Consider the following 11,372-nt stretch of genomic DNA (forward strand, 5'->3'; position numbering starts at 1 on the left):
TTTGTAAAAGTTTCAAGTCAATTTTAAAATATTTATTTACATGAAAGACCGGCCTTTCTTCGTTATTTATTTTGGAATATTCTGTGTTGCTTTAGACTAAGTGCTATCGCTCACATCACCAACGTCAAATCGCTTTCTTTTTCCTTTTGATAATGCAAATATCAGTCTTATCTTGCCGCTACTTGAGATGATATCTAAATCCTCATGACAGAAGAAGAAGTGTGTTTTTTTAACGGATTGAAATTTAAACTGTATTAAAAACTTTTTTTTTTTCATAAATCGCACTGTTAGGAAAATATGTCGATTTCCTGATTGCTCTTGTTTATAGATCTATCAAAGCTTTTCATTCATAACTTTGTTTATTGTTATAAATTTTTTTTAAGTGAATGAGGAATATTTAATTTTTTTACGTTTGAGTGCACTATAAAGAGGAAGTATTATTTTTTTTAATTAAAGACAATATTAATTTAATATTTTTTTTCTTTAGTATGCTGATATTTGGAAATTGTAGGCCATTCGCATAAGATACAATTAATGGTCAATGTATCTTTTCGGAAATAATGAAAGTGCATTTGAAAGCATTTATTCACTTACAAATTTTTAAAATTCATTCTATTTAGCTCTGTGACAAATAAAACAAAATGACTTTATTTTACCAACTTTTTTCTTTAATAAAAATGCTAATAAAACAGACCAGTTTCTATCAGTTCAATGGACAACAGTCTTCTGATTTTGTTTATAAAATACTAGCGAAGATAGTTGACTATGGAATAAGGATTCATGAAAATTGAGTTAAAATTGATAAAATTCGTATTGAAAAAAAATGAGTAAAAATTACAAACAAATGAGCTTATTTAATATTGGAGATATTTTCTTTTTAAATTTCTGAGGTTATAAAACTTTTATCACCTGACCAGAATGGTACAGAAATATGCCTAATATACTCAGATGGAAGATGACGAACCTTTGCACAAAACTTGGATTGAATATCAATCCTGGTCCATTTCATCTCTTTAGAAGAAAATGAAATGGAATTTTATCCAAATAGAAGTTTGTCTCATTAAACGATTCATCAGAAGCTAAGGTTAGAATTAACATGAAGGTTCATATGAATTACATGATTTTCAGAGTTCTACTTAAAAATGGAACATTAGTAAATTGTTTCAAGAACACACTTTTATAATGTTTAATAATCAATCAACGCTTTTCATTTAATCACACAGATAATTTATTACATCATTTATCAAACTGAGACACAACATTGGTTTTAGAAACAATATTAATGACTAAGAATGTTCATTTCAGTATTTGTTTATAGTACTTTTCTTTGACATTGTCCTTAACTAAATTAATTATTCTTTGCGGAACAAGCTGCTCAACGAAATAATGGAAGATAATATCCTATGGAAGCTGTCAGTTTATGGCTTTGATTTATGACTTATGACGATATTCTTCAGTTCATGAAAAAACAGTAATGTCTGTTGTTAAAAAAATTGTTTATTCATCGTCAGTTTGACTAATCAATTTGGCAATCAATAACTAAATCTTCTACGACATATACTCTGCACAATTATGTCGAAATAGTTGATCTTTGATAGAACAGAATTTTGAAATAGAGATTGCGTTACCAAACCATTGCGATCCCAAAAACTGTGTATCGTATTAATACTCAAATTCGATCGAACGGAGTCAATGTAATATAGTATAATAGTCCCAATTGTTCTAGTATATATAATAGCGATTATGAGTCAAAAACTCGTAATAAAGAGGAATTGTGGTCTTTTTCGTCAAAACAACAGTAGAGCGCCTCAAGTAGAAATTTGATTTAGCTCCAATATTCGAGGTAAATTGCATTCCTAAAGGACTTTCAGGAAAAACTGGATCTTATTTGCGTTTCAGTTTGGAAAAACCAGTAAAATGTTCAGTAACCATCCAAAAATTAGAAAACAATTCGTTACTAAAGCGCACACTATTCTGGTGATATAGGTGAATTGTTTATTAAAAGCACAACCAGATGATAGCACCCATAATCTTTTCACCCGATTCGTGCTCTTCAACAATACTAATATCATGCATTAACCTACCAAACCAGTGAGAGAGTCAAGTGTAACATTTGACACCACAATACCATGCATTAACCTACGAAGGCAGTGGGAGGTTTAAGTGTAATATATAACACCACAATACCATGCATTAACCTACGAAGGCAGTGGGAGGTTTAAGTGTAATATATGACACCACAATACCATGCATTAACCTACCAAACCAGTGGGAGGTTCAAATGTAATATATGACACCATTATTCCTTATTTCAATTGCCAAACAATTAGCTGTTTTGATTATTAATTACTAAGAGCAATCATGTCCTTCAAAAAATGTCAAGTGTCCATAATCGTTAGCAACAACGAAAGGGGTGGCATTAACAGATCTCGACGCTGATAGACCACATAAATCAAAATTGCAAATTTGTACCGATGGCCTTTGCAATTTTCCTCGCATGTCGCAAGACCCCGGAGTTTCGTCCCGCAGGGTCATCAACTTTCGGTTATGAGGAGATCACACACATTACACAACTTCCCCGGTAAACATAATTGATTTCAGCGGATTGAAGTTCAGGTTTTAGAGGAGAAACAGGACGGTTTCACAATAACCCTGTAAACAAGGATGCTTATCTTAAAGGAGGACCTACTCTAAAATACTATCAGGAAGAGTCTAGAACCCGAGTTCGATACTTCGGCAGATTTTTTTCTTTATCACCTCCTTAAAGAGAATAATAATGAGAGGCTATGGAACACGTGATAGTTATTAAATAAATATAGGGTGATTTTTGCCAAAAACAGTAGTCTTGCTTTGGTCGCTTTCAGAGTTTATCAGTTTCAATTATTTCTGACTAGTCGTTTTCTTTCAAAAAAGTGAGTACTGAAAATCTTTTCTCCATTTCTTCTGTTTTGCTTTATTGTGTTTCGTTTTCGAATTCATACTTTCGACTACTAACTAGAGGTCGTTGTTAAGCCTCATTTCAAAAGATTTATATATATATATATTTAAAGTATAGTTTGTATTTAAATAAAAAGGTCATGACTGTAAAAATAATTTCATATACTATGAGCTCAAAATATACTTGACCATACTTTGAGGATCAAAACCTTGAACACCAATGCTGTATGCACAATACCGTAAGCACAATATCGCATGCATACTATTGTTGACGAAATTCATACACGTATGGTAATAATCGCAAGAACATTATTATTCGCATAATCAACAATTAATACTATTTTTTTTAAATTAAATAAAAGTGAATTAAAACATTTTATGCTATAACAAATTAATAAACTATGCTGTCTTATTATTCTTATTATTAAAAAGTCATATCTGTCTGCAACTGATCAATAATTTATGGTCTTTAATTATAAAATTTCAAAATGCTTCTCTTCTGAGATTTTGTCAAAAAAAAAAGTGATTTTATTAAATTAGCATTTTGCGATTAGCTGATTTTGCCGAGAATATTTATTGGGTTTAATTTCAATTAAATCTCTTAAGAATTATTTGATGTTTGCGATTCCTCAAGAAAGAATTTTTATGTATAAACTATAACCGACATTAAAGCCGTGCGATTTCAGTAACCCTGTACTTGTTCTACTTATTGTGTTCATGAGCTTTCCTAATAAAATCACGAGATCACATAACAGTATAGTGTCATTGTAAACTTAAGTGCCTGGACAATCTATTCCAAATTGCTTGCTCTCTTTAACGTTAATATAAGTGCACTTTCTAATTTCTCACATAAATTGTAAGGATAATTAATAGAATGTTTCTACCTTAGCTTTCAACATAGGAAAAAAATCAAGCATTATTCAAAAAAATATATTTTTAGAAAATTATCAGAATTTTTAAGAAAATACAAATTTGTGTCATTAAAAACACAATTTTTTTTTTTTTTTCCAAATTTTCAAATTGTAAAAAAATCGATTTTTCAAAATAATATTTTCGATATTTATCGCAAAAAAGCTAACATTTCGGTTAATTTTTAGATAATTAAAAAATTTAATCTTAAAAAAAAATTCCTTTGAAGTTTACATCTGATTCTCCAAAGTATATTTATGCCTAAGTCGGACGACCTATCCTATAGAATGTCAACGCTCTTAGAAACACATACCCTCTTTTTATTTTAATAAAGATGTGAATGATTTGTTAATGTCTTATATCTCGGGTATTTTTTATCTTTTAACAGATAACGAAAGAACTATAAAATAGAATTTTAAAAATTCAATAGATGTAAATTTTTTGAAAATGTTCAATATAATTCTTCGCTTAAATGAATCACTTCAAAAGTTCACATGGAGTAAGAAGAGAGAAAACTTATTCTAAGCTTTCAAAGATTGGAAACATCGGATGAGGAATTATTTTGTAACAATGTTTATCTCTGATTCATAAATGAAATGGGAACAAATTATCTTGGAAAAAAAAAACGTAAACATCGTAACAAAATGAAGCAATAATTTAAAAGCAAAACCGAAAATGAATGAACGAGAAGTTGAGGAAGTGAAGTGATCTCGAGCTATCTATTTCAAAGTGATTAGGTGTCATTTCAGATCATTGAGAGATAAAAGAAGAAGAAAAAGATGAATCACGCGATTTTTTTCAAACATGGCTAATCTAAATTTGTGCTTTGTGTTATGTATGCAAATATTTGAATATTTTATCTCGTTTCCTGTCATTCATATTAAAATTGCAAGAAGGACAACAGAAAATGCAAATTTTTTGTTCTCTGCCTGAGCTCTTCGTAAGAATCGAATGCGGTATTCAATGCAATCATATCATTCTCATTAAGTGTCAAATGCATAAAAATATTAAGTATGGAAACAATAAAAACTATCAATCATGTATATTATGTATGTCGCGTACGCAACTCAACTCAACGATTTCTGGCAAAAACACAAACTATAAAGTAAGAAAAGGATTTCGAACTTTTTATGTAAAATCTTAATTTCATTAAAATTCTTTTCTTACACTCGTGAGAGTTATTTTGTCGCACAATCCAATTTTCCTAGTTCGATATCTGTCTAACGAGTTAAAAGGAATATAATATTTTAGCATTTTGGTAATTAGAGAAATAGTATTTACTTATTTAGTCAATAATGTACGACTGGTATATTCGCAAAAAACAACGCTTCCCATATGTCAAAATTTTGATATAAAATAACATTTTATTTAAGGTGAGAATCTGCAAATCATTTCCAAATGACAAACAAAAAAAAATCCTCATCTGTCTGATCATTTGTTCATTATTGACAGCCAAACTTTTAATTTGAACTAAAATCAAATATTGCATTCAGAAATTTCTATAACTGAATGCTGGTATGATAATCGGCTTATTTGAAATAAAGGATTTGGTTAGGTTATGTAAAAGGTATTATGCTTAACTAAATATAAATACACTTATTTTCATCAATTCAATTGAAGAATTTTTTCCGATATTTAAAATATCTCTTTTAAATAATTTTAATAAATTTATCTTTTTTAAATTTTCATTAATTTACAAAGTAGAGATCAATTTTTTAAATTGGTGAATATAATTTGAATATAGCACAACGTTTGCAAAAATTTTAAATAATTATTAATCAAACCAAAATTCGTGCAAAAAAATTATGGAAAATCAAACCAAACTCATAAACCACTAAAGAGAAATTAGTTTTTTCCACATAAAATCCAGATTTTCATCATCTGTAATCTGAATACATGAAACTTGTTCTAAATGCTTGAGCATATGTTTGAATTCCAAACAAAATTGGGATATATTTATGTATACTGCATCCGAGGAAGAGGGGCCCTATTCTCAGCTTCAGCAAAATTATATTTTTGTTGTAGAAATATGCTAATAATATTAGTATATTTTTATTATGCATTGACATTTTAAAATCCTAATCAGGGGATATACTGAAAATCTTTAATGGAATGAAATTCGTCATTGACGATGCTAATTATTTTAATATAAACTACAAAATGTATTTTAATATAAATTATGAACTAAACTTATTGTGAATAAGTAATTTATTTTAAATTAGATAATTAAATCGATTTCAAGGTAGTGCTCGGATCCGATTTATAAAATTTAGTGAAAACGCATCTTAATAAATCATAATTATGAATTAAAATCTTTTTTTTATTTCACCGAGCCAATTGTTTTACTTTCCATTACTTATCAAAAATATCCCTGGTCGAAGTTGGGCCTCAACTCTCTTTCAACCTGTAATTTTAAACAATTCATGAGCAAAGTATTTGCAGATAAATTGTATCTTCATATTTTCCTTCAACACTTGAAATTTTTTAACATTTATTAATTGGAGATATTGTTGAACGCTGGGGACAGCCTTTGTAGCTAAAAATCCCTTAATCCCCCTCATTCAAACAAACAAACAAATATCAAAACTATTAATGTCATAAAATTGATAAAAAATTAAATTATTTAAAAATTATTGTACAGGAATAAAAAGCGAAGTATTAATAACCAAGACGTTTTTATGCTATCATTTTTATATGATTTATTTCTAAAGCTATTAAAACAAAAACAAGATACTAAAATAAATCAAATCATTAAAATGTTGGCAAATTATTAAAACAAATGGCCTCGTGATGTGTGTTTACTGTGTATGGATGGAAAATGCCTATAAACGCCATTGAATCCAGCTGCGTAGCAAAACTAAAGAATTCTTATAATTTCATCCTAACGTTTAGAATTAACTACTAATTTAAAGACAAAGACAATATATTTGGCTGAGTCTAAGTAAAATACTTCAAAAGTAAATATTTCTTAAAAGAGGGATCATTTTTAATAAAATTCAGTTTCTTTTTTCTGCGTATCATTGAATTCGAATAATGAAAGATGAAAGATGCCAGCAACATCTTTATAAAACATTCACAACCCATATAATAACATTTTCAGTCTAATTTTATAAAAAATTTCATATTTCATAAGTTTTTGCTTTCGAGAAAGTAAATTGCATAGAAAAGAAGAAAAGGGACGTATCTTTACTTGCTAGGATACAATAGATTGAACATGATTATAAGCATTCAGTCTCTTAGAAATCTACACTGTTAGTAAACAATCAATAAAAATTCGGAATATAATAAAATTAAGAAAAGAATGTAATGAATTTTGTAGTGTTTACCAATACAATATTCAGATTCGTCTGTCTTTTAAACCAGATATAAATTTTAAAAATATTGTGTATTTTACAGGCAAAAATGCCGCAGAATATGACAGAAGAGGAAATGAAGAAGGAATCCTGCGTCCTTCTTTTATTTGTTAGAGGTCGCCCATTCCCCGGTAGCCGATGGTTTTACAAGGAAATCATTGAGGAGGCCTTGGACTTCAAACCTCGAGACACAGATATTCTAATCAGCACTTTCCCAAAATGTGGTACCAATTGGATGAAGTACATCGTGCACACAATCATCACGCGTGGCAACAAGCCTCTGGAATCCTCTCACCAACTTACTTATGAAGCTGTTCCCTTTATGGATATTAGTGGCATGGATGCCGTTAATGCCCTGCCTGATCCTAGACCCCTTCACTACCACCTTCCATATGATCTTATTCCTAAAAACCCCAAGGCTAAATACATTTATATCTTCAGAAATCCCAAGGACACTGTTGTCTCTTTCTACCATTTCACCAAACAGACCGATGTGCTGGACATTACTTTCGACGAGTATTTCGAAACCTTTATGAAAGGCTTGGTAGCTTATGGTGATTATTTTGATCATGTTTTATCTTGGTATGAACACAGGAATGATCCAAACGTTCTGTTCCTGTCTTACGAGCAACTCCATGCCAATACCAAAGAGCAAGTGCTGCGTATTGCCAAGTTTATTGGCGAGGAATACTATAACGAATTGATCAGCGACAAAGCATTAGCTGATAAAGTCCTGCATTTAATCAGTTTTGATAGCATGAAGAAGACCCTGATGAAAGAAGCTCCAGGCAAAACTGAATATGATCTAGAATCCAATGTCATTGACACACCATTCCAAACCCCAGGGCCCAGATATGAGGTGAAATATCTGAGATATTTCAGGAAAGGTATCGTTGGAGATTGGAAGAATCATCTGTCACCTGAGCAGAACCGTCGAATGGATGAGCGCATACAGGAGAAATTCGGAGGTACTGAAATCATTGACATGCTAAAAGCAAAAAAGGACTGGCTATGAATGTTCATAGTAGGGATAAATATATGTTAAGAAAAAGAAAGGGGGAGTTGTCAAGAGAATTTTTCTTAAACATCATTTTTTATATGTTGGTAATTTACCTTTTCTACCTTGCTAAAATTTTATAAAGGTAAATGCTGTCAAATATTAAATGTTAAGAAAGCACAACATGAAGTTGTGCAAAACATATTTCTTTAGCAAATGAAAAATTTGAATTTAAAAACTTGGCAACAAGTATAAGAAAGGGAAAAATGACTTTTAAACCAAAATACTGTAATGATATCAATAAATTTTAGAAATATAAAAAAAAATTGATTAATTAATCATAAAAGAAAAAAATTAAATTCCATATCACAATACCATGATTCTTCATTATTTAATCCATACCAAAAATAAATTAAATTTTTTACATAATAATGTACATTTTTTCTTATTAATTTTGATTATTATTTTTTTATGAATTTAAGCATATTTTAAGGAAAAATACTGACACGCTCAGTTTAAAAACCAAGATTTAAGAATATGGCTGCCTTAACTTGTAATTTGAACAGCAGGAAGATACTGCATAATATTATTTGATGTTATACAATATCAACGATATTATGCAATATCTTGTACTACTTTGGAGGTGGAAGAAAAGTTTATTTATTATGCTTTAAAGTTTTAAGCAAGTTATGCCTTAATGTATATAAGAGGCTTAAATGCTTGCTAATTAGAATAATGCACACTTAATCTGGCAATTAGAAAAAGCATTTGTAAAAATCTATTGATTGCCATGAAAGTTTATGTATTTTTACATTTTTGTTTTGATATATAAAATGATTATAGAATATTAAACATTTCAATTTTTAGAATTGTTCTTAACTAATGTTGGTGTCAATGTTTGAGTTTATTTCCAACAATGTTGATATTAAATTTTTGTTATATTTTGTAGTTTGTAGATGTATTGTGCTTTTGACATGAAATGAATTTATGAAATTTTTTATGCAATAAAAAAATGTGATTAAACTCAGGTTTTAATTTGCTTTTTATCAATAATTATTTCACAAATTGTCTGCTCATGTTTTTACTCTTAAAACTGTATATTATTTATTTTTATTGCACAGTAAAATTAATAATTAAACTCGCAAGTTTTTAAACATGTAAAAAAGTATTTGCAAAATATTTCTCAAACTCTGATTGCAGGTAACTTAAAAATGAGGTCAGAGCTTGTTGAGACATCAAGGTAATGTTTTATCAAACTATAGGTTTAATTTTAATTTTTAAAAATTGAATGTCACATTCTATAACATTATAGTCTCCTATAACTATAATAAATTATATTAGAATAAATATTATTTGAAATTATTCCATTATAATAATACAATTTTTTATTTCCTTTCAAAGGGTAGAATTTCTTTACATTGGAAGAACATAATTTGCAGGCATACTTAATAATTTTTTTTAAATGAATACCTTATTCTTTAAAATTCACAAAACATGTTTAAGAAATTGAAATTTTGAATACTTTTACAATATATAGTAATAAAATCCTTTTTTTTTTTTTTAAGTAAGAAAATTCTACCCTTTAGTTCTTTATCATTTAATATTTTAGGTTTGATTTGTTTTGTCTCTATATTATTTTTAAAAATTTACATCTAATTATATAGCAATGATAATGTGTACATAAAAATTAGTTTACTATTGTAGCAGCAACCCTGAATATAAATCCAGTGATTAAAACTTTAAAAAATATTATTGCAAAATATTTTTAAAAATTTATTAAAATAAGAAAAAAAATTTCTAACCTAAGTACTGGTATCACTGAAAAACTAATTACTTTTTTAATATGGTGTAAAATTTAATTTTGTGGGAAAAAAATTGTACAAAAACAGGGGGAAAATGATCAAATTTTAATTAATTTTTAATTAAAATTTTTAAAAGGTAGTACGACTTAAGAAATAATTACATGCCAAATTTGGTAGCTCTAGTTCTGCCCTGTAAATTATTTTTATATCATACACATTGTATAACATATTTTATAGACAATACATTATAATATCAGCCTACATACATTATAATATCAAAACCTTGGGTATATCCTGTGCCAAATATGCCTTGAACATTTTTTTTCCTTCATGTTTAATCATGTAGTAGGAAAATTTTAACTTTGTATTGATTTTAAATTCATTTCAACGTGAGTATAGGTCATTCATGTAATGCCATAAATAGTCACACCCCCACCACCAACCACCCTTTACTTTTATTCATTATTAGACTACTAATACAGTTTAATGCCCAATTCAGTTCTAATGAGAGCAACAAACTAATCAAATTTCATGGTAGAAATACTGTTACATTTTCATACCATTTTCTAATATTTAATTATGGAATATTTTGAGGCAGTTTTGAAACGAATAAAAAAAAAGGTTTTTATTATTATTATTAAAGCAGTTTTTAAAATACAAATAATGAAAATAACTTCTTAATGTATCATCTAACTAAATTTACAAGCTGCAAAACCATAAATAAAAGGGAAAACTTCATATGAAATAAAACATTTGCTCTAAGTCAAAGGAATGAATGAAATTTTTCAATGAAGTCAATATTTATATTTTTCAAATACTTCCTTTGGTAATTTTCTTTTAAGAAAGGAAGTATGTCTTAAAAGAAACGATAAAATTACTCATACTAAAAACTTCATTATTATGTAAATTATTTAAGAACAATTCCTCCAATTTTATAAACTCCCTCATCCTTTTTTTTATACTACATATTTTAAATTCCTTAAACTTTAAAATTATCTTCTTTTGAAATGAATTATTCTTTTACAGTTCAATAATAGTGCTTTTCATATACTCAAAATATTTGTTTATTACTAATATCTTGATATTTGCAAAGAACTTTTACATGTCTTATTCATGAAAATATAATATCTAATTTCATGCCTTTGTTTAAATCTGTTCACTATTCTAAATACGAAAAGGTGAATTAATAGAGAAATCAATGAATTCCTAAAAAGATTTTCAAAGGCTACACAAAACATCACTTCTGACTTTACATTTTTAAGAATACTTCATTTTACATAAGAAACAGCAGTTAAAGAGCATTTTAACATAAACACGAGATTCAATTTTTTCAAGAAAATGAAACATGCTCTAATATTTTAATCATAAAATTTA

At 28.1% G+C, this 11,372-nt stretch overlaps 1 protein-coding gene across 1 annotated transcript; it reads left to right on the forward strand.

Annotated features, from left to right (window-relative positions):
• Window positions 1–2,767: 2,767 nt before the first annotated feature.
• On the forward strand, window positions 2,768–9,231 carry LOC129984638 (sulfotransferase 1C4-like). Its single transcript, XM_056094559.1, has 2 exons — window positions 2,768–2,912; window positions 7,243–9,231. The coding sequence occupies exon 2, from the start codon at window positions 7,249–7,251 to the stop codon at window positions 8,212–8,214; it is 966 nt and encodes a 321-aa protein (XP_055950534.1). The 5' UTR covers window positions 2,768–2,912; window positions 7,243–7,248; the 3' UTR covers window positions 8,215–9,231.
• The last annotated feature ends 2,141 nt before the right edge of the window (window positions 9,232–11,372 follow it).

The sequence above is a fragment of the Argiope bruennichi genome, chromosome 9 (genome assembly GCF_947563725.1).
Source record: "Argiope bruennichi chromosome 9, qqArgBrue1.1, whole genome shotgun sequence".
NCBI lineage: Eukaryota > Metazoa > Arthropoda > Arachnida > Araneae > Araneidae > Argiope > Argiope bruennichi.

Coding starts and splice junctions, on each gene's coding strand:
- LOC129984638 (XM_056094559.1), top strand. CDS start 7,249: ATGCCGCAGAATATGACAGAAGAGGAAATGAAGAAGGAATCCTGCGTC.